We start from the raw sequence: 24,682 nt of genomic DNA, 5'->3' as shown, positions 1-24,682 counted from the left end.
CCTCCCAGCCCATTGTTCCATCAGTGGGCTGGTTTCAGTCATTATGCAAATGTACTGTTTATAAGATTGAAACCTGCAGTCAGCTGAGACTGAAGAAGTCACTTGGATGAGTGACGAAACGTTTCTCCCACAAAACGCTACGTCACAGGTCAGAGTTGTCACAGTAACGTTTATCTTTAAGTCAGAGTTTCATATCTGGACTGATTTATCAAGCATTTTCACACCACAGAAATACAAACTATTACACGTACCTGCGTCTCCAGTTTCCTGAGACCGCGGTCAAGTGAGCCGTTTGAGTTTAGTTTCGGTTTATAACGACAATCGTCAGCAGCAGAAGTTACTGTGGACCTCCAACCAATCACAGCACTGCTGAAAACGTGACCTGATCCCACAGAGCCTGATGTTTTTTATGGTGCCATAATCATTTTCACTTTATTTTATTTTTTTATTTTATTTTATTTCATTTTTATTTTTATTTTTTTGCCTGTCCCATTTGGTTCTTTAGCCATCAGAATTGTTGTCTGAAGACCAACAAGGATACCCAATGGATTTACTTTGCCAAATGGATCATTGTGGCATTGCCGTATTGGTCCATTTGATTGATCTTTGTTTTTATTATTTATTATATTTTATTTTCAGATGTTACAAACGGGACAGACATGAGTGAGGGATAGGAAAGGGAGAAAGAAAGAGGAAGGAAAGGAAAGACAGAAGGGGAGAGGGACAGTGAGAAAGGGGGGGAGAAAAAAAAATCTCCTGGATCACCTGTTGAGAGAAGAATAGAAAACAAGCAAACAACAACAACAACAACAAAGCATCATACTAAACACAACACCATCGCATTAATCTAGCTAAGTGTAAACAGCAGTAAATACTAAATATTCAATGTTGTTGTGCAGCACGCAGGACAGACAGCGCACAATGTGCTTCGAAGTAGCAGCCAAGAAAGGTGTAATTTAAGTCTACGAGCAGTGAACATCCGTGTGCATACCTGTGTGGATCAGCGCGCTTGTATTCAAATGGTTTCCACATGTAATGGTCTGCAAGAGGATGTAGCGAGCCATAGCCCTGTCCCCCAGGGCATGAAGCAGGCATGGAGGAGATCCAGGCCCCAGACATCCAGAGGCCCCAGAGTGCGAGAGCCCAAGGAGGACCAGCGGAGGGGCATCCGTGCCACCTTCATGGGAAGGGCTGAGGATCCCCAGACGAGGCGTCACCCAGTAGCCACCGAGCAGAAGCTAGAGGGGGCTGCACCGGCGTGCCCGCCGGCTCTGCCGGCAGCCAGCTGTGCCAGAGTGAACCGAGCCGCAGGCCCAGGGGCCGGAGGCCCGAGGGCCCGCCGCACCCCGGAGGAGGCCTGACCGAGCAACAGGCGGCAGGCCCCACCAGGTAGCCACCGGGAGCGAGCTGGTACATACCTGAGTGCCCAGCCCCGGACACCAAGAACCACCAATGCACCAACCCCTGAAGGCATCAATCACCGGCAGGGAGTGTGGTGAGGGGAGATAGGCCTTGGAGGGCCTGGGAGTTCCCAGAGAGGTGGAGTCTAAGACCCGACCTGACATATAGACACAGACAAACAGGCACACACAGACACAAACATGCATTCCCACCCTCATGCACACATATACAAACACTCAGCACTCACCCAACGTAAGGATTGACATAAATGGACATGTACACACAATCACACTCCCCAAACATACTCTATACCCCGGGTCCAGGTACCCTCGCCTCCAGAGGGGGAAATGGAACCCAGACCCAAGAGATGTTACCCTTCCCCCCGGGGTGGAGGCAAGCAGACCGTCCCAGGCTCCGCAGCAGCAGGGAGGCCAATCGGACAGCCAACATCTCCTCCCAGCCCCCCCGCCCCAATGGCTAGTAGAGAACCGGGGTGTGTGAAGACCCCATACCTCCCTCCTCCCGCTCATGTGTAGTGTTGCTGCGTGTTGTTCTAAAGTGCATTTAAAACAAGGGAGAGCATGGTGCTGCTGCCAGAGAGCAGCAGGTGTTAGCACGGCCCCTCCCGAGAACCCTCAATGTCTACATGGATTTAAAATTGAGAGGTGGGCACCAGCGCCAGAGGTAGGTTTGAGTACACAGACTGTCCACTGGACGCCGTTAACATGCCCACCCTCAAGGCCCTATATATATGTGTGTGTTATGAGAGTGTGAGTAATGTGGATGTCTAAGTTGTGAGATAAAATTGAGGCACAGGTGGCCAGAAGGGGACGGGGGGACGGGGGGGGGGGGGATGTCTCCCCTGTACCCTGGTGACACACCCGCACTCCAAAGCCCTACCTGTGTGGGTGAGTGTGGTGGAGCGGGAAGAGGGAGGTAGCCGGGGATGGGGAGGAAAAGGAGGGAGGGGAGGATGCCCCTCCCTAGGGCCAGCTCCCCCGCTGACCCCAGTAGGCACCCCCATCCTCTGGTACCCACCAAGGCAAGGGAGCCCAGGTCCATCCAGACCGGGGCCTACGGTAGCACTGCCAAGCCCCACAGGACCCGGGGCAGCCCACCCTACCCCACCGCAGAGGAAACTGTACCCACCCCAACATTCAATCGTCTCCCAGACTACACAAGACAACAGACACCCAGGTTAAGTTTATTCTCCACCTCTCCTATGTCTCTCCCCCACCTGCAGAGTGGACTCCTGCAAGGATGGAACAACCTCCCCGCCAGTTGAAGAGCCCCCCAGTTATGCCGATGCACAAGAGGCCCCCTGCACCAGGGCTGAGCCCCCGTGCACCCACCTGCTCACAACCTCGGTGACACACCGACGAGGACCGAAGCCCCCAAGGCCCAGCCTTCACTTTAAAGTTATAATAGTTAAGTGAAACTAAATACTAAAAATAGATGATGATTTTAGCGACCTAAAATAAAATATAACTTTGAAAACAAAACAAATGATTTTGTGATCTCAGAAAACTAAAATAAGTTCTTCTTCTGTGACACACCGTAATCTGTGGTCACATTATGATTTCATTTTTTATACTGTATAAGTTTTCATGTGTAGTTTTGTTAAAGAAGAGTCTTAATTTTGTGATTTGTTGGGGATCCAACATGTTGGGTGAGACTCCGCCTCAGTGAGATGGTTTATTGTGATACAACTGCTCGTCTTCAGATCTGGCAGAAGCGAGAGAGGAAAACACACTACCCGTCGTCCATCTCATCATTTACCTCTTTTTTTTCAGGTTAGTAAGTAATAAGGCCACACATGTGGTCCACATAATTAACATGCCAAGTAAGGGTAAAACTCGACCAGCAGTTTATCTCATTGGGATCTATATTTGTTTGTTTTGCTGGTTGAAATGTGTTGCCATTAAGACAATGGGAGCTAGCTTAGCTCAGCACATGCTCTAATTGTGTGTAGCTTCGGCTTTCTGTTTTGCTAAACTTAAGGCTCCCTCTTGTAACAACAGTAAAACACGGCTCCTGTACATTTAAGTTTGTGAGTTCACAGACACAGTTTAATGTCCTGCCACTGTCTAAAGTTTGTGTAATAACAACTCAGGTAGCTCTGCAATGTTGGTGTGGAGATTTCCACTACACAGATATGCCATTAGTATATGGTACAGTGTGGGAATGTTTTTTCTATCAAACAATGTGTGGAGAAAAGAGTGTCATTTGTAGCTCTGAGTAACAAACAACAGATGTCTGTTTAGGTTTTTGTTCATATTATTTAAGTTTATTCTGAATTTGGGAATGTGAGACAAAGATTAATAAAGAATGATATAACTAATTGTTTTTTTTTTTTTATGAAACCTTTTAATTTTGTAAATGTTTGAGCATACCTCCAAAATGTTATATTTGTATATGTTGATAAATACAAGGTAGTGTCACGGTTCTGGGTCATTTCTGTTTTGGTGTTTTTTTTAATAAATTTCTAAAATATGGATTTATATAAGACAATCACATGGGCTCATGTGTTTTGGGTGTACCCCAAGCTGGCGATCATCGCAGGTCGTCCTGCTCGTGGGTCTGTTTAAACGTGCTCTGTTGCCGTGTGTGGTGTTTTGTCTCTTTCTCCTCCTCTCTCAATGCAACAAAGGTGTGTGTCTGTCCATGGATATGACTTCCGAGACCATCACTAACCCACCGCCAAACCAGTCATGCTGAACAATGTTACAGGCACCATGACGTTCTCCACAGCTTCTCCAGACCATTTCACATCTGTCACATGTTCTCAGCATCAACCTGCTTGTGACGGGGTGTGGATTGTAGCGCACCTGCAGAGGAGGGATGGGGCAGTGGGTTCTAGGAGTCACAGCTGGCAGTCATCACTCTAATCATGCCTCTCCTATGTAAGCAGCACGCTTGGACCCAGAAGTGGCGTGAAAGATCCGTAAAGCAGAGCAGCAGCTGGAGCATGCTGGAAAGTGTCCAGCTCAAGCCAGCGTAAAATGTGTGAAAAGCAAAATAAAAATTAATTTGCCAGTGCAACTTTAAGTTATCAGGTCCTTGTGTCACACTGCTCTCATTTCTGAAAAGCACAGGGCACCAGTGGTGGACCTGCCAATTCTGGTATTCTATGGCAAATGCGACTTGGACTCCACAATGCCCTGTAGAGGATGTTGGGCCACCCTCTTGAAGCCTGTTTCTAATTTGTTGGTCAAAAACATTCATACCAGTGGCCTGTTGAAAGTAAGTTTCTAGTTCTGGGAGTGCTTATCCTGTTTTCCTCCTTGCACAAAGGAGCAGATACCTATCATTTCCTTCGGGATTAATAAAGTATTCTGATTCTGATTATTAACATACACACGCACAGTAAGGAAATGCAAATAATGACAGGAGCACAGAGAACAACAACAACTGAGAACATTTTGGAACATGTGTTGGGAAACTGGCGATAACAATCTAACAAAGTAACTGACAGTTAATCCTCAGAATGACTCTGACATGTTCAACCCAGAGCCTTGTTAAACACTTTCTGAGCATCATCAGCAAGCTCATTGAGGAAATAATTCAGAGCTTTGTAGGTTGTGATGAATGAGAGGCTCATTGATGCTGCAATCCCAAATACTGGAATCCATCTGGTTGCTTCCTCTGCTGCCATTGATGCAACTATGCTTGCAGCTGAGACCAACAACTTCAGGATGAGTTCTATGGTTGTTTTTTCTGCAGAAAGTTTTGATTTAATGACAGAGCTCAGATCAGTGTATGGAACACCTGAGCTGGCAGCCAGTCTCTCCAGAGATGACTTATCAAGACCAAACCCAGCTACATATTTTGAAACAACTGCAACCATCAAGCCAAGATCAACAGCAGCAGAAAGCAGAGGAACTGGAACCCCTGCTACAGCTGCAGACAGAATAGAGTAGTATTTTATTTTGGACTGAAAAGCTTTTTTCTTCTTGTTGATGATCTCCAGGCTGATGTTGGGCATGACGAACAATAGAGTGTCCCTCTTGTGTGCAGGAAGTTCTCTCTCTAAGGTCTCATGTAAGAGAGAGAAGTCGTACAGGTGGAGCTCAAAGCTGGACACCAGGAAGACTTGTGGGGACACAATGCCTTGTCTCTGAAGACCTGAGTTATAAAAGAGATAAAATATGATTTAGAGTTGAACTTTATTATTTTAATTGATGAATGCTAACATCTGTTTGCACTGTGGATCACGATTTGCTGATCTCCCGCTTGCAGCACTGTGTGGGAATTTCTGGTTCGGCACTTTTGTGGTTAAAGTCCTATCTTTTAAATAGGACCTTTTGTGTTAAGTTGGGGTCGGCTTCATCCTCTGTGGCCCCTCTGCTTTGGGGTGTGCCACAGGGATCTATTCTTGGGCCATTATTGTTTTCACTGTACCTTTTGCCTCTTGGCGCGATTTTCCAAAAGCATAAAGTGCCATTCCAGCTATACGCAGATGACTGCCAGCTCTACTTACCTTTTAGTCATTCTGATAGTCTCCCAACTGGACCTCTGCTTGACTGCCTTACTGATGTCAAAGCATGGATGGCAAAAAACTTTTTAAATTTTAATGATCGGAAAACAGAAGCAATTTTATTTGGCCCAAATCGTTCTTCTCATACTCTGGATGTTGATCTTGCAGCTTTGACTTCCCAACTAAAGAGTTCGATCACAAATCTCGGAGTTAAAATGGATTCTGCACTCACCTTTGATGACCATGTAAACGGGGTGGTAAAATCAGCATTTTATCACCTCAGACGTTTATCGAAGGTTAAGCCCTTTCTTTCCAAGCGTGACTTGGAAAGTGTTATTCATGCCTTTATTACCTCACGTTTAGATTATTGTAATTCTCTTTTAATAGGGGTTGGGCAGGGCACTTTGTCAAGCTTGCAATTAGTGCAACATGCTGCGGCTCGATTTTTAACTGGCAGAAGAAAATTTGATCACATCACTCCAATTTTGGCCTCTTTACACTGGCTTCCAATTGAATTCAGGATCCGTTTTAAAGTCCTTTTATTGGCTTTTAAATCTCTAAATGGTCTGGCACCTGTTTATTTGTCTGACTTGTTGAAGCCCCACGTCCCCACTCGTTTCCTTCGGTCAGCTGAGCAGTTGCTGCTTTCGGTCCCAAAGTCACGGCTGAAACTTAGAGGAGACCGAGCGTTCTCTGTTGCCGCGCCGATGCTTTGGAATAACCTTCCTCTCCATATTAGACAGGCTGCATCAGTGCCCGTTTTTAAGTCTTTATTAAAAACCTATTTTTATTCCCTGGCTTTTAACTCTGGGGGTAACTGATATTTTTTTTTTATTGTTTTTTAACTTTATTGCTATGTCTGGTTTTATTACTATGTGCATATTAGTATTGTACAGCACTTTGGTCTACCAGGTGTGTTTTTAAAGTGCTATATAAATAAATACATGATGATGATGATGATGATGGTAAAGCAAAGAGATCAGTTAAAAATATGTGATCGTAAACTTTGAAAGAAAGAAGGAAGTAAAAGTACATGTTGATGTGACTTTAAAATTATTTATTAATTATTATTAAATTAATTATTTATTCTGTTTTACATAAAGAGGATCTTTCAGTTTCAATTTCCTCTGCAGCTCAATAAAACCTGATTCATAAAGAAGATAGAATCTGTAGTTATACGCATGAATATAAAATTATAAATAAATGCATATACATATATTTTATTAATTTTCCAACAGTAAAAATATAAATCAGCTGCATTTTTCACAGTAAAAGAAAAATCTCACCTTGAATGCAGTCGTCTCTGATTTTTGTCAGAGTCCCCTCTGCACTGAAGTCTCTCTTTCTTCTCTCAGCTCGTATGTTGTTGTCAATCTTTGATCGAACAAAGTAGAACTTTTTCTTCATCCTCTGAATCTCCTGAGCGAGTTTCACATCATTTTCTCTGAAGCGAGTGTCTGAGATGATGATGAAGAAGTCAAACTTCTCAAATCCAACAAGCTCCAGGTACTTATCAGTTGGAAACTTGGTGGTGCCGATTCCAGGAAGATCCCATAACATAACATTGGGAAAGTTTGGATGGGTGTAAGCTGCAACCTCTGAGGTGGTTTCTACAACACCAGTAGGAGCAGCTCCCTCATCTTTGTCATCTATCTCTCTGAAGGCATTAACAAAGGTGGATTTGCCTGAGCCACATTCTCCTGTGATGGCGATATTTAGTGGAATATTTTCTTGTTCTTCTAAATATTCTTGAACTTTTGCAGCTGCTGCTGCAGAATCGTTGTTTTGCAGGGCTTCTTTAACGCCAGCAATTAGGTCCTCCATGTTGATCCTAAAATAGTAGAAAAATAAAAGGTGTAAAAATCACTGCAGCATGATTTGGAAATACTTAATATACAGACATCTGGTCAGTAATACAGGGAGTGCAGAATTATTAGGCAAGTTGTATTTTTGAGGAATAATTTTATTATTGAACAACAATCATGTTCTCAATGAACCCAAAACACTCATTAATATCAAAGCTGAATGTTTTTGGAAGTAGTTTTCAGTTTGTTTTTAGTTTTAGCTATTTTAGGGGGATATCTGTGTGTGCAGGTGACTATTACTGTGCATAATTATAATGGCAACTTAACAAAAAACAAATATATACCCATTTCAATTATTTATTTTTACCAGTGAAACCAATATAACATCTCCACATTCACAAATATACATTTCTGACATTCAAAAACAAAACAAAAACAAATCAGCGACCAATATAGCCACCTTTCTTTGCAAGGACACTCAAAAGCCTGCCATCCATGGATTCTGTCGGTGTTTTGATCTGTTCACCATCAACATTGCGTGCAGCAGCAACCACAGCCTCCCAGACACTGTTCAGAGAGGTGTACTGTTTTCCCTCCTTGTGAATCTCACATTTGATGATGGACCACAGGTTCTCAATGGGGTTCAGATCAGGTGAACAAGGTGGCCATGTCATTAGTTTTTCTTCTTTTATACCCTTTCTTGCCAGCCACGCTGTGGAGTACTTGGACGCGTGTGATGGAGCATTGTCCTGCATGAAAATCATGTTTTTCTTGAAGGATGCAGACTTCTTCCTGTACCACTGCTTGAAGAAGGTGTCTTCCAGAAACTGGCAGTAGGACTGGGAGTTGAGCTTGACTCCATCCTCAACCCGAAAAGGCCCCACAAGCTCATCTTTGATGATACCAGCCCAAACCAGTACTCCACCTCCACCTTGCTGGCGTCTGAGTCGGACTGGAGCTCTCTGCCCTTTACCAATCCAGCCACGGGCCCATCCATCTGGCCCATCAAGACTCACTCTCATTTCATCAGTCCATAAAACCTTAGAAAAATCAGTCTTGAGATATTTCTTGGCCCAGTCTTGACGTTTCAGCTTGTGTGTCTTGTTCAGTGGTGGTCGTCTTTCAGCCTTTCTTACTTTGGCCATGTCTCTGAGTATTGCACACTTTGTGCTTTTGGGCACTCCAGTGATGTTGCAGCTCTGAAATATGGCCAAACTGGTAGCAAGTGGCATCTTGGCAGCTGCACGTTTGACTTTTCTCAGTTCATGGGCAGTTATTTTGCACCTTGGTTTTTCCACACGCTTCTTGCGACCCTGTTGACTATTTTGAATGAAACGCTTGATTGTTCGATGATCACGCTTCAGAAGCTTTGCAATTTTGAGACTGCTGCATCCCTCTGCAAGATATCTCACTATTTTTGACTTTTCTGAGCCTTTCAAGTCCTTCTTTTGACCCGTTTTGCCAAAGGAAAGGACGTTGCCTAATAATTATGCACACCTGATATAGGGTGTTGATGTCATTAGACCACACCCCTTCTCATTACAGAGATGCACATCACCTAATATGCTTAATTGGTAGTAGGCTTTCGAGCCTATACAGCTTGGAGTAAGACAACATGCATGAAGAGGATGATGTGGACAAAATACTCATTTGCCTAATAATTCTGCACTCCCTGTATTGCCAATGACTGACCAGATGTCTTCAGTATTGGAGTTATCATAGCAGTTTAAAGAGAGGATGGAACAGAACCAGATATAAGAGTGTACGGTATTAGTGATCAACAAGCCCAAAGATTAGTGGGCAGTGGATCAAGTTTTTCACAAAGATGACTTTAACTTAGTAATTATTGAAGATAGTTGAATTATTGTAGGAAGTTCAAAAGTGGATAAAGAAGATGTCAGTTGACTAGGAGGGGAAAAAATGCAAGTAGGGCGGTTGACCATATCACAAGAAGAGGGCAACAGTTGATGAAGAACAATTTTTTAATACAAAAAAGTCCATAAATTTGTTACAGACTGCAGCAGAGGGTGTATGTATGGCAAAGGTTTAACAATAGTATATAAACTAGAAAACAAAGTACGAGTGTTTCCTTCAGTGGACTCAATAATAGAAGTGCAGTAAGCAGATTTAGCATGATGAATAACTTCTTTATAACGTTGTATATGACTGAGATACATGTCCTGTTTTCCTGAAAAGACGTTCCAGGCGGCCTTCAGTAGCTTTAAGTTTATGAAGTTTAGATGAATACCACGGGGCAGAGCGAGAGAAGGAAACTGTTCGAGTCCAACGGGAACGTAGTAGTCACTGCTAACATTGCAAGCCAACCTGGCAATGCTAGTGAGCAGTCCGCCCCTGTGCAAGATGACCACAGGGGTGGTATTGGGCTCCTGCTGTCGATCCTGTAATTCCATCTGGATCCACGGAGAACATACTGTCGACTGGGCACCAGGCGATGTCCAGGTGCAGCAGTAAAGCTGGCGGATGGGCCAAGATATGCTGGAAGCCTAGATAGAGTAGTTCTGATGCCCTGTACCTCAGAGTGAAGGAGACAGGCCTGAGTATGGACAGAACAAACCCAGCGAGAAGAGCCCGGAAGAACAGAACCTTAGCAGTCAGTCCAGTGGCTAAAAGCTGATGTTAACAGCTGACAGTAAAAGCACGCCAGCCGACAGGTAAGGCAGAGAAACACTTTACCTGTCAGACAATATAGGTTCAGGGAATAAAATAAACTTGCATAGCTATACTAAGCAATACGTATAGAGAGAGAGCAGCAGCAGCTAAAACGTGGCAGCGTTCACTCCCTTCCATGTCCTGACACAATTTTTCTTTTAAAAGATAAATTGTGATGCAACTTTTACATCACATACTGAGTTATGGCTAGTTCTTGATGATCATTACTCTGTCCTCTTTTCCCCATCTCTTGTTCCCTGTTCATAAATATTGAGACAGCCTTCGTTGTGTCGCTGTGATGCAACAACAAATGTGGCCTTCGAAAGATGAAGACCCTGAATTGGGATACAGCCCATATGTTAGTGTATTGACATGACGCTCACTGAACTTTAACCCTGATTTGCTCTGCTTCAGGATGAAAGTTTCAGCTACCCTCTCCAGTGCTAAAGTTCTTCCCTTCACAATACAAGAAAAGGTTTCTCCATGTAATGATCTGCTAGAAAGTGTGGGGAGCCACAGCCCTGTCCTCTATGGTATCAAGCAGGTATGGAGGAGATCAAAACTCTAGACATCCAGAGGCCCCCAGAACACAAGAGACCAAGGAAGACCCACAGAGGGGCAGCCGCGCCACTGTCCCAGTAAGAGCTAAGGAGAGTCCCAGATGAGGGCTCATTCAGCAGCCGCGGAGCAGAAGCCAGGGGGAGTTGCAGTGACGCGCCCGTGAGCTCCGCCGGCAGCCAGCTGTGCCTGAGTAACCGAGCCCCAGGCCGAGAGGCCGGGGGCACCCCACCTCCGAAGTGGCCCGAGCGAGCCCCAATAAGCGGCCGCCAAGGAGTGAGCATGGATCTTGACAAGATAAAAAAATAATCCAAATTATATACAATGTCATCATGGTCAAAGGAGCTTGCAAAGAAAAGCGTCTGGACTTCTTTAAGTTACTTGAAGACGTTTCACCTCTCATCCGAGAAGCTTCTTCAGTTCTAAGGTCAAATGGTGGAGAGTCCCAGATATAAGCCTAGTGGGAGTGACCCCCCACAGAGGGACAAAAGGACCCCCTGATGATCCTCTAATCGCCTGAGCCAAGGTGTGAAAATGGGTGTGGGCCCCAATCAGCCAGTTTCGGGTGAGTTCATTGTGAAACCTGGCCCCACCTTATCATGCGAATTCCTGAGATCAGATGGCCCAGGATGTGAGTGGGCGTTAAGGCGTCTGGGAAGGGATCTCAAAACTGGATTACAGATGGCAGAGAGTTGGTGTCGTAAACCCCCGCCTCTGTTCAAAGATGGTCGCTCACAGTGGACATAGATGGCTTCTTTCACTCCTCTTTCAAACCATCTGTCCTCTCTGTCCAAAATGTGAACATTGGCATCCTCGACAGAGTGTCCTTTATCCTTAAGATGCAGATGGACTGCTGAGTCTTGTCCTGTGGAGGTGGCTCTTCTATGTTGTGCCATGCGCTTGTGAAGTGGCTGTTTGGTCTCTCCAATGTAGAGGTCTGGGCATTCCTCGCTGCACTGTACAGCATACACCACATTGTTAAGTCTGTGTTTTGGTGTTTTATCTTTCGGGTGAACCAGTTTTTGTCTGAGCGTGTTGCTGGGTCTGAAATGCACTGGGATGTCATGCTTGGAGAAAACTCTCCTGAGTTTTTCTGATACACTGGCTACATAGGGGACAAGGCTCAGCGGGCCCAACACTCTAAAGGAAAAGAAAGACAACGCAGGAAATTTCACACCTTGCTTTCAAAAACACACACTCCTCATCCTGAACCTACACAACCCAGAGAAGAAAATACACCTGAAGTCAGTCAGGAGAAATGGGTTAAGAACTTTTCAGACAGGATTCTCACTGACCCTGAAAAGAGAGTATTAGCCAAAGGACTCAATTTTGCCATTTCTCCACAACAGTTGCCCATAGTGGACCTCATCACAGCCACAGAATCTGCCATACGGATTAATAAATTATCACAGACAGAAGCAGAGCAAATCAGGATGAAAGTCTCAGCCACACTCTCCAGTGCCAAAGTCCCTCCATCCAACCTCACAATACAGGAAAAGAAGGCCGTCACTTCCCTGAGCAAAGACCACAACATCACTGTTTTACCAGCGGATAAGGGAAGATGCACCGTGGTCCTAAACACTACAGATTACCATACAAAGATCACTACTCTCCTCAGTGACAACAATACCTACGAAGCCTTAAAGCGAGACCCCACAAGCAGCTTCAAAAAGAAAGTTATAGCTTGCCTTCAAGACTTTGAAAAGGACAAAATTATTGACCGCCTTACATATCACCGCCTTTACCCAGGAGATGCCATACCCTGCATCTACGGACTTCCTAAAATCCACAAGGAAGCTGTCCCAGTCAGACCCATAGTCAGTAGCATAAACTCAGCCACTTATAACATTGCTAAACACCTTGCTACCATCCTTGCTCCTCTCGTGGGGAACACCCCACACCACATCAAGAACTCCACCGACTTCACCGACAAGGTCCAGAAACTTACCCTGGATCCAGATGGGGGGGCACTCCCACAGGGCTTAAATCTGGGACTCTCCACCATTTGTTCCTTAGAACACGCCCACTTGTTGGTGCCTAAAAGCAGCTCGTTACAACCCCATGGCAGAGCATATGGAATATGATAAAACTTGATTTTATTGGCTGGGCATGTGCACCAATTGTGTGCATCCTGCCCGGACGGCTCTCACAACTCCATTAACAGATCATAATGCTAAATCTATATTCATACCACCACACTCTGCTTTTAGATTAACAGATGGAAGTGCTTATGGGAAATTAAATAGTTCACTGTTACAGCATGAAACATTCATCACAGATGTCTAGAATACAGCCAAGGAGTTTTGGAACAAAGTGAAACTATAAGGGATCATTGGCAACAACTGGGAAGTACTTGAATTTGAAGTTGGCTGGTACCTGAGAACCTTTGGTAGTATCTCTACTTAAAATCGCAGCATGGAAGAGGAGACACGGTTTAAAACTGCCTGTTTTGTTTTATTTAATCAGTTACTGTAAATCTCAGAATTGTTTTTTTAATTTACTTGATTTAATTTAAGTTCATTTGTTATTATTGCTTATTGTTAAGGTTCAAAGGGACTGTACGGGTGTCAGTTTTGTCTTATTTTATAGCTTTAACAGTGCTCAATGATGACCAGAGAATGAGCAGTGTTTAGTGAGGAAATAAATGGCCGCACCCATTAGAGACTCTTCTGTCCTTCTTGATGCCAAGGGCTGCTACATCCAGGAAAACAAAATTTATGAAATTTAACAGAGTTAGAAGTTAACAGGAAGTTAGATCGTTAGTTTCCACCTAAACATGATATAGCATGTTCTGACTGAGGGATTTCTGAAATAAATAAAACGTACAGCTCTGCTGTTACTTCCAACATAAATGAAGACAGAAAACTAAACAGCAGTGACGTTTGTAGGGTTACTGAAGTTGGGCTAGCTGGTACGTTAACGTGAGGGTTCCCGATGATTAGGGACAAATGCAATTGCATGGCAGGATGCTGTAAATGGACCAAACTTCAGTCAGGAGAACAACTGAGATAATCCATCCACAATACGAGGTTAGTCATTAATGTACTGCAACAACATGGGAATAGAGCAGCTGTGAGAGAATTCAACATTAATGAATCAATGGTACAGAAGTGGAGGAAGCAAGAAGAATGACTTCCCAGCCCATTGTTCCTTCAGTGGGCTGATTTTAGTCATTATGCAAATGTGCTGTTTATAAGATTGAAACCTGCAGTCGGCTCAGACTGAAGAAGTCACTTGGACGGGTGACGAAACGTTTTAATCAATTTCACTAGCTCGGCCCATGTCCTCATTTTAGGTTTGACAGCGTTTAGTAGGTAAAGGTGAAAGGCTTTGACATGAGCTGCGGTTTGGGGAAGGCCTCGAAGGGGACAGGTGATGGCTCCCGGGCCTGGCAGATCCCCATGCACTAAATGGAAATGAGGAAGTTAAAGAATTGAAAACAAGGCGGGAGGGAGGGTGGGGCACGTAAACGAGAATTAACAGCTTGCAGAACTGGGGGAACCTATATATACAGTATGACAACCAGGAAGGAGTGTGTTTGGAGGTGTGGTCCCGCTCCTGAAATTCCAATACATAATCTCCAATCTATTTTTAGTAGCCTATCAATAAAATTTAACTGGCATATAGTTTGAAGTCCGAACTTTCAACACAAGTTAAAGCAGAGACTTAGCGTGGCTGCAGCTTGTTGTTACGTCATCATAAAGTCTGTCATTTGATTTTCAGGTGCAGCACACAGAGGGTTAATGACACTCACCACATTCAGAGTGTAACAACCAACCACCTGTGTGGGAGCGCAGTACCACTTTATGTCCGATATGACTGATATGATAAATTTGGATATCTGCCGATATGACTCCAATATAGTGTATTTTATAGTCAGTAAAACTGTTTGTTTTTTAATATCGTGCTGCATTTTGTATAAGTTGATACTCAAGTTTTAAAAAACAAAACACTAAAGCTGTTCTGTTACACCTGTATGCAAAAAATACATAGCACCCAAAATATTTCATAGTTCAGCAACACTGATCAATCTGATAAACTTAAATCTACATCATGGCTGGACTTGGACAAATAAATCAGCCTGGGCATTTTGACTAGAGACCAGCCCACCGGGTATTACAGGAAAAGCCATAAAGCCTTTGAATGAAAAGAAACGCCGTTGTCAGAGTGATGTACACTGTCTTGTTGGAGATGTATCAATCTAATGAACTTAAACCTACCACATCCTCCCTATTCTGGTATTCTAAACAGAACTTAGGTTGTTTAATAGATCTACTAACTAATAGGGTTGCCAACTCCCAGCAAAAGGCAAGATAGGTAGATCTCTGAAAGTGCAGTAACTGAATGTAAGGAAGTGATTCTATTACCTTCAGTGGCGGGCGGTTACATTTTGCAGTGCAAGACAATAATCGTTTCTCTCTCTCTCTTATTTCGATGTTTCCTCTTTTCCATCACGGGAATCCCCCCCACCCCCATGCTTCCCCCTTCCCGTTTCCTTTTACTGCGGCTGTAGCTGCTTTAGTGACATGCACAGACAAATCGACCCACTTACTTGGTTCTGTCGAGATTAAGAACAAATAAGAAGAAACAGGTCATAGATCATTTCACCAAACGATGGAAGTTTACCTGCGTGTTGGTCCTGGAAAGATGATGAATACTTTATTCAGCAGTAATTCTGATGACGCGGTCTGCACGGACTGGATCCTTGTGCTGGCTCAAACTTTCTTTCTTTACCTGTTTGTTGTCTTTAGCCCCTCCCCCTGAACACAGCAAGTGAAACTGTTTAAACTGGTGACATAAAACTAACAGACTGGCGTTCTGCCTAGGGGTGGGTTTTTATAATCGATTTATCGATTAAAATCTATTCTGGCTTGGATAACGTAAAATCGATTCATTAAAATCCTGAATCGATTTTTTTAATATAAATTTATTTTGTGAGTTTGAGGTGCAGCAGGAGCTCCGTGAAATCCTGACATCCTGTTTCTACAGCCTGATGTATGAAGACAGTTTAGATGCTTTTCATATTTTAGATTATGAATCTATGAAGCGCCTTGAGGCGACTTTTGTTGTGATTTGGCGATATATAAATAAAATTGAATTGAATTGAATAGATTATATAACAGAAAGACATGATCCAAATGAAAACCAGTCAGCGTCTTTGTGTGGGAAGCAGTGTGTGTAAAGCAGCTGATTTACAAGAAGTGCAGAGTGAAGAGCAGAGCTAAATCTCTTAACACACTGCGCCCTCTGCTGGAGAAAACTGTAGTGTTCACTTAGTGCAGGGGTCACCAACCTTTTTGAAAGTGAGAGCTACTTCTTGGGTACCGATTAATGTGAAGGGCTACCAGTTTGACACACACTTCTCAAATAACAAATTTCCTCAGTTTAACTTAATTATGTGTTATCATTAATAATTAATGATATTCATCTATGTACGGACACTAATTATGTTAATTATTTTTCACCATAATTATAAAGAATGCAAGTAGGAAACAAGGTAGGAAACATAAATATCAATATGCAACGCTTTATTTCTATATATCTCTGCAAGTATTTACATTTTGAAGTGATCACTTCTACAACATCTTCACTTACCACTAACAAATTTTAACAAATCATGCACTGTTACATACATTATTTTTGTATGTATGTAACATACAAAAAAATCAACTTTCAAATTTTACAGAACTTTTCACCAAATTGGCAGCATTTTAAAGCAAATTGTCACATGTTACACTTAACAAACACATTTGTTTTTCAATAATTAAATTCAACTTTGACATGACACTGTAATGTTGCCACTGAGAACATCTAATATGGCTTTCTTTGTCTGTTAGTGGGAAACCTGGCATTGCATGCTGTTCACCAGTGTGTTGTAATCTGGGGTATAACTTGACACTGCAACTCTGAGTGAGTCTTGCAGATGTGCATCAGAGAGGCGTGTTCTGTGTTTGTTCTTGATGAAGTTCATGTCAGAAAAGGCTGATTCACAAAGATAGGTTGAACCAAACAGGCTGGCAACCTTCATAGCTGCTGTGCACACACCACTGTACTTTTCTGTGTCAACAAGGCACCAAAAGTTTGGTATATTGGTATAAGAAGTATATTGATAGATGCATATGAACTAAATTAAAACTGAGTGATTTGAGAAAACCCCCCCACTGCTCAAAATAACAAAGTCACATTATGTTGGCCTAAAGTCTGAAGTGAGTGGAGCAAAATATCTTGGTCAAAAATGACTCCAAGGTTCCTCACAGCGTTACTGGAGGCCAAGGTAATGCCATCCAGAGTAAGAATCTGCTTAGATACCATATTTCTAAGCTTTTCAGGGCCGAGTACAATAACCTCAGTTTAATCTGAATTAAGAAGCAGGAAGTTAGCGGCCATCCAGGTCTTTATGTCTTTAAGACATTCCTGCAGTTTAACTAATTGGTGTGTGTTATCTGGCTTCATGGGTAGATAGAGCTGGGTGTCATCTGCATAGCAGTGTAAATGTATGCTATGTCTTCTAATGATGCTGCCTAGGGGAAGCATGTATAATGTAAACAGAATTAGTCCTAGCACTGAACCCTGTGGAACTCCATAATTAACCTCAGTGTGTGAAGAGGACTCTCCATTTACATGCACAAATTGGAGTCTATTAGATAGATATGATACAAACCACTGCAGCGCAGTATCTGTAATACCTACAAGCATGTTCTAATCGCTCTAATAGGATATTATGGTCAACAGTATCGAATGCTGCACTAAGGTCTAGCAGGACAAGCACAGAGATGAGTCCACTGTCAGAGGCCATAAGAAGATCATTTGTAACCTTCACTAAAGCTGTTTCTGTGCTGTGATGAGCTCTGAAACCTGACTGAAACTCTTCAAATAAACCATTCCTCTGCAGATGATCTGTTAGCTGTTTAACAACTACTCTTTCAGGGAAGTTTGATATGAAAGGAAGGTTGGAGATTGGCCTATAATTAGCTAAGACTGCTGGGTCTAGAGATGCTTTTTGAGTAAAGGTTTAACTACAGCCAGCTTGAAGGCCTGTGGTACATAGCCAATTATTAGAGATAGGTTGATCATATTTAAGATCGAAGAATTAATTAATGGCAGGACGTCTTTGAGCAGTTTTGTAGGAATGGGGTCTAAAAGACACGTTGATGGTTTGGAGGAAGTAATTATTGAAGTTAACTCAGAAAGATCAGAGAGAGAGTCTAAAGTATCAGCAGTTATTAAAATTGGGATTTTTTTCAGTAATGGTTACATTTTATTTGTAAAGAAGTTCATGAAATCATTACTAGTCAAAGCAGGGGTGGGGAACTCCAGGTACCAGGTACCAAGGCCCGGTGTCCTGGTGGTTTTGGATAACACGCCCTGGGTCAGCACACCTGAATCAAATGATTAGCTCATTAGCAGGCCTCTGGGGAACTTTAAGACATGTTGAGGAGTGTTAAAATCTCCCAATTCTTTTAATCTTTGGGCTGAAGGAAGGACAATACTCTGTGTATAAATGCTCAATCAACAATCCTTTATTTCCATACAATTCAACACTTATGAGCATAAGCCATCGGGATGGGGAGACATGCATGAAGAGGGTCACAGCAAGTCTCAAAATGGTGATCGGCTCCTCCGCTTCTTATAGCCTCTAGTGGCCCCCACCTAGTCGTAAAAGCCTAAACCTTCACATTCTTTCTCTGTTACGGAGCCTAAGTTATGACCTCGGCTCCCTGTCTTTCTGCTCTCTGTAAAGGTGGGGGTATGGAATGTGGTCTGTCTCTTCTATTATCGGCACAAGGTCCTCTGCACACAACATTCTCTTCATGATTCAGCAGTATGAAATGTCAAGAAACAGTGTAACACAGTCACAGCAGATCAAGGGTACAGGGTAATGCACACCTGTCTAACAAATCCAAAAATGGTCACATTCTTTTAACCCAAAAATATAATGGAAACTAAGCTACATACACAGCACACAATCTAGACTAAAGGATATTATATGACCTACTGCAGTTAACATAATTCAACTACTTTAACTACAGATATAAGATAACATATGATAACAGAATAATCTCACAGGAGGTAATTTAGCCATTTAAATCAGCTGTGTTGGATCAAGGACACATCTAAAACCTTCGGGACCTGAGGTCTGGAGTTCCCCCACCTCTATGTTAAAGGGACGGTTGGCTCAACAGAGCTCTGTTTGTCAGCCTGGTTACAGAGCTGAAGATAAACCTGGGGTTGTTCTTAGGGTTGTAGTGAGATGTTCTGGCTTTGCGGAGGGCTTTCTTATAAAGCAACAAACTATTTCTCCAGGCTAAATGATCATCCTCTAAATTTGTGACACGCCATTTCCTCTCCAGCTTACGAGTCATCTGCTTTAACTCAGTAACCAGTAGGTGGCAGACAGTCACTCTGACAAATAAGTGACTGGCCAAGTAATCCCTTACAAAAGTAACACAGGCCAGAAGCCGTCAGTAACACAGAACTGCTGTTTTGCTGTGTTTCAGAGCAATAAACCTCAGTGTGCACCTGGATGAACCTCGTCCTCCTTCAGTGTGTAACAGTGACAGTAAAACTAAGGCACAGCAGTGAATGTTTGGAGTGGGGGCTCGATGAACAGAGGGAGAGGTTGGTTAATGGAGGTATGGAGAAGCTGCAATTGGGGACGGTGAAACAGATTGATTCCTCTTCTAGTCTTAAATACTGCCTGCAGATTGGCCTGGATCTCCCACAGGTGAGTATAACAGGTGTAGTGACGAGGGCTCCGCCCAGAGGCGGGAGCACAGGGACACCATGGAAAAATCCAGATAACTCAGCCGGCCCATGACCACTTCTCATTTGAGACTTTTGTTAACAGCAGATCCTTAAACTTAGTTACAGCACTTTCAGAAAGACACCTACTGTGATCAGAGTCCTCATGTGTAATCCATTATTCTAAATGTAAAGGCTACTGTAACTGATTTTCAACATCTGGATGTTAAAATCATCTACAATTAATATTTTTATCAGAACTGAGCACTAAATGAGATAAGTATGACAATCAGAAACTCTAAGGCCCAGATGGACGATCGATAACAACAAATAAAACTTTTTTTTTCTTTTTTTCTGGCTTTCAAGTGAATTAAAACTACGTCTACATTGTTGGGTGTTTGATGAGTAAGAATGCTGCCACTCCTCAGCCTGTGCTGCGAAGAATCTGACGGTCAGGTGACTCAGACTGTGTCTCAATCCAGTGACCGCACGCAGTTCGCATACTACATATGGCCCGTACTAGGAAGTATGAGAAGTGTGGAAGTGAGAGGCTTGTGAAATGGGCAGGGGCGGATCTAGAGAAATTTTCTTAGGGTGGCATGAGGGTGGCAAAGAAATCAAATGGGGTGGCAAAATCAAAGCCTTCAAATTCAAACACATATGCGGGTGGTTACATATGGTTAGAATTATTCAAATGCAGTAAGTATACACGTTTTTCATATAAATATAGTCTAGAACTTAATTATTGTCTGTAGCCCACATAATTACACACTTTAGTTACATAAAATATGTGAGTTTTGATGCTATGTACTGTATAGCCTGTATAATAAATAAATATGTAGCCCAACAAGTATAAACTCCAGAAAGCTACACAACATGGGGCGGTTCATTTACAAACACAAGTCTAACTTTGTTTTCTCACAAAAAACAGTGAAACCTATCACATTGTTACAGCTTAAATTACACAAAATGTCAGAAATCTGCACTGTCATGAACAAAAATTTAAACCTAATTTTTCATGATTTGTTGGATTAACCCACTGAGGTCTGAAATACAACCGGACATTTTTGACTCCTTTTGAGTTTACGTTTGTATTTCACCCTCAGATTGTTTCATTTTATTTTTTCCCCTTGCCCTCTTTGCTATCTTTTCAGCTCAACTGAATTTAGTTGTTTTTTTTCACTGACATACTGCATTAGTATTACTGATCTGAAATCACACAAAGAACTTAAAATCCTAGTAGTATTTTTTTTACTGTAAAAAACAAAAACAGAATTTTTATAACTTGAAATGCAAATATAAAATGTACATTTTGTAAACATATAAAACTATTTATCTAAAAATGCAGCCAATACACCTGCCGTTTTTTTCATTTTCTACAACCATTTAAAAATATTACTAGAACTAAAGTGAGAGAACAATGTTGCAGTAAGATGCCCCACAAATGATGTGTGCCAGTAAAAACAGGAGAACAGCACAGGGAGAAACCTGCAGGCCTGACAACAGGAGGTGTATCACTCCGCTGGTTTTCTACTTAGTGACAGTGTTTACGTTGCAAATGTGCCTTTGTGACATTCATTAGTGCCCTCACTGACACACAAAACAAAACGACTACACAACAGAACAGCTAGACAACACAACACACTAAGTATACACTCTACACTAAACGTCACAAATCTCCCACATCTAAAAACACTCTCTCTCTCTCGTTCTGAGGACCTCTGGATGTCTGGAGTCTTGATCTCCTCCATACCTGCTTCATGCCCTGGAGGACGGGGCTGTGGCCCCCCCACACCCTCTAGCAGATCATTACATGAACCTTTTAAAAACAAGTGTGCTCACGCTCACAGGTGTACACACACACAAAAACTACACCCTTTTTGGCTCCTACCTCAAAGCACACTGTGCGCTGTTGATCTTACGTGCTGCACAATAATGTTTAATATTTAGTATTTACTGTTATATTCCCATAGATCATCGCGATGATGTTGTTTATTATGTTGCTCTTTTTCGTTGCTTATTTTCTCTTTATTCTTTCTCAACAGGTGATCCAGGTGATTGATAGATGGACTTTCTTTACACCATGTAAATATGTAAAAATGGTGTATTTTTCTGTTCTTTGTCTTGTGTACTGTTTGTATAAAAAGACATTTGTATATGTGTCTTTCTTGCTGCTGTTACACCCAAATTTCCCCCTTGTGGGACAATTAAAGGATTATTCTATTCTGGAGAAAAAAAAAAAGGGGGGATGTTACCCTTTAAAGCACTGAGAGCCATCTCACACAGCCCATTAATAAAATCCATGTTAGACATTACTAATAATAGTCCTCCATATACGAGGCAGGGATTTATACAACTCCTCCAGCAGTGCAAAGTTTTTCCACATCCGTGAAGACGACATCCTTTTTTACCTCTTTAACAACTTGACGGTCTGATAACAATTTGGTTCCAAGTCTTAAATAGTCAGGCACTCTCGATTTATAATCTATTAGAAAATACCTGTATGAGGTAGATGTGTCATCATTAAAAGCTTCTAAGTAGTATTTTGTACTACGTGGAAACATCCGTCTACCTAAAATTGAGATTTGGTATTTATCTGTAGGGTTAATAAACAGAATTAAGTAACTAGTGTTCAGTGAAATTGTTCTACTGGATTTTCCCTGCCTAAACCAATTCTGAACTAAACACATGCAGCCCAAGTTCCTCTGATGAACGTATTGTGTGAACATGTTTTGAAGTTCTACGCTGTTAGAAGCTGTAACATCGTTGATAATGTGCAAGTTGCTCTTATCGGGAGGTAAAAGGTCATCGTCACGCAGAGATTCTGGTACAGCATTCACAAAGGTGATTTTTCTTATCTGGAGAAGCTGTTTAAAGGCTGCCAGCAGGAGTAGATGTAAACAATATTATCAGTTTTGGTTGAAATAATGCTGGACGCATTTTCAATGACGCTTTTGACAAAGAAAGTCTTTCTACAATTACTCAGCCCACTAACAACCAGACTAAATGGGTGTTGAAGCGTTCCATCAAAGGCTTGATCCTGCTCAGTATCCATGAGGGAGCGTTGTATAATCAGGCAGCACCTTCCCTTGTTATAGACCACCTGACCTGATGGTGTCAGACACAGCAACTAAATGTGCATCCCCTGTTGGCCACAAATGCCCGGACTAAGCCTTTCAATGATTCAGGGGTAACGACTTTAGAGTTAACAGCACTGAATGTTACACCTTTACACTTAACCTGAGTCTTACCCTTTTTTGTGCTAAAGCATAGGGTTTTGGACCACCGGAGACAAACTCTGTACTGTGATCATCCTCCTCTCCAGACCCACCATCACTGAGCTCATCAGTCAGCTCGCTGAGATATGAGCCTAATGGAAGCACCCACTCACTGGGATGAGAGGTGAAGACTAACAAGCCATACAACACGAGCCTTGCATTAGCTGTTGTCATTGACAAAGACATTCACATCCTTCACCGGCGACCCTCTACCATCAGCGTGACACCACTGGACCATAGCTACATCATCAGAGATGAAACAAAGCTGATGGCATTTCTGCTCGCATGGAGAACTGCAGTTTATTACAACTGCTGATTTGTGTTTAAAGAAAAAAAAAAACCCAATCTTAGTGGGTTCTGATGTCCTTTGTCTTCAAACTTCTGCTGTTTCTCAGCTGCTTTCACATTTTTTGGGTAACCAGATGCCTGCTGCTTGAATTTCAAAAATGTTTTGACATATGGTTTAAACAGTGTGTCAGTCTTGTTCTCAGAGCAACCACCTTCTCACAACTCGCGTAATACAGCTCACCATATCAGAGCTTAGGGTTAGGGTACATGCACGAGCAGAGGTAGCAAAGCTGAGGTCTGCTGTGTTGGTGTTTATTATGGAAAGTTAGTTGTAGTAGCTCAGCCTTCACCCACAGAGTCTGAACAGCAGTAACAAGAAATCAGGTTACAGAATCATTAATGACCCTTTACAGAAAGGACACCGAGGGAGTCTAACAAACAGTAATGTTTGCCTAAAGCTGATGCAAAGCTACTTTAATACATTAAAAAAAGAAAATCTGCTGTTATCAGCCTAAAATATATCAAGAAAGGATCAGCAAGCTAAGAGGAGCCAAACCAATAATTTTAATTTGTGTTGAGTGTAAAAACCACTGAAAAAAAAAAAAAAAGCTGCATCGCCATCATTAGGAAGAGGGCCATTTTCCTCCAGGGGGACACATCCCAGAAAACATCCCAAAATTTGTCTCACTCTGAAATACATGATCACATAGGAAACTCACCTTCCTACAGGAAGTCTCCTCTTTGCTTGAGTCTCTTTCTTTTCTCAGCTTGTATATTGTTGTCAATCTTTGAGCGAATGAAGCAGAACAGTTCTTGTGAGCATGCTCACAAGAACAAATGTTATGATATTCTTGTGAATATCATAATATTTTAAAACTTAGCATACTCTGCTTAATGTGTCACAATTAAGTTAATAAAAATGAAATGAAAAACAAACATTTGATCTATGCTGAAGTGAAATTCTGCAGATACAAAATTTAAAAAAGAACAATATTAAGTAGAGCACTGATATAATTTTAGTTCAATGAAAATAATATTTCAGTTAAATTCATTTCTCATTGAGTCAAATGTCTTCATTCACAAACAGTGCTGTCTTACACGCCACACATCTGAACATCAGACTCATCGTTTGGCTGAATGTAGTGTGAGTCCTCTTATCTCTGTGTTTATTATTCTCCTGTTTCAGATTTGTTGATTTGATTGTTGTTAATTACATTCACCTGCGTCTCCTCCCCCTCCTGCGTCTAATCTACAATCATTTACTTCTGCATGAAATGATTCGAGTGCCGCCTCCTCCAATGAGAAATGACGATAAAACAGTGATTAAAAATCTCTGAAGAACTGCAGCAACTAAAAAGACAAAGGATGAATGCTGCAGAAATAAAGGTTGATTCTGTTCATCTGAATGTGAACCTTTTGCGATTTACTTACCTGGATGACTGAGCATCCATCAAGACCTTCAT

The 24,682-nt window shown here is 42.3% G+C and overlaps 2 protein-coding genes across 2 annotated transcripts in view; one reads left to right on the top strand and one right to left on the bottom strand.

The window, feature by feature from the left end:
* rtn4ip1 (reticulon 4 interacting protein 1) overlaps window positions 1-24,682 on the top strand; it is a 222,570-nt gene that overhangs the window by 121,056 nt on the left and 76,832 nt on the right. The gene's annotated exons all lie outside the window — the stretch shown is intronic.
* On the bottom strand, window positions 4,340-15,658 carry LOC147306587 (interferon-inducible GTPase 5-like). The gene is made up of 3 exons (XM_086274806.1): window positions 15,538-15,658; window positions 7,165-7,709; window positions 4,340-5,526 (listed from the first exon to the last, which is right to left on the bottom strand). Exons 2-3 carry the CDS (start codon window positions 7,700-7,702, stop codon window positions 4,904-4,906), a joined length of 1,161 nt encoding a protein of 386 aa, XP_086130932.1. The 5' UTR covers window positions 7,703-7,709; window positions 15,538-15,658; the 3' UTR covers window positions 4,340-4,903.

Source organism: Aulonocara sp. 'chitande type north' Nkhata Bay, linkage group LG19 (assembly GCF_057382095.1).
Source record: "Aulonocara sp. 'chitande type north' Nkhata Bay isolate Kocher_YH1m ecotype deep benthic linkage group LG19, A_spYH_male_GT1.1, whole genome shotgun sequence".
Classification (NCBI taxonomy): Eukaryota; Metazoa; Chordata; class Actinopteri; order Cichliformes; family Cichlidae; genus Aulonocara; species Aulonocara sp. 'chitande type north' Nkhata Bay.
Note: the sequence above shows the minus strand (reverse complement) of the source record. Positions and strands in the feature narration are given on the sequence as shown.

Excerpts from the sequence above, each read along its gene's own strand:
- LOC147306587 (XM_086274806.1), bottom strand. The coding sequence starts at position 7,702 with ATGGAGGACCTAATTGCTGGCGTTAAAGAAGCCCTGCAAAACAACGAT. Across the intron at positions 5,527-7,164 it reads CAGAGACGACTGCATTCAAG|GTCTTCAGAGACAAGGCATT; the intron begins GTGAGATTTTTC and ends TTTATAACTCAG.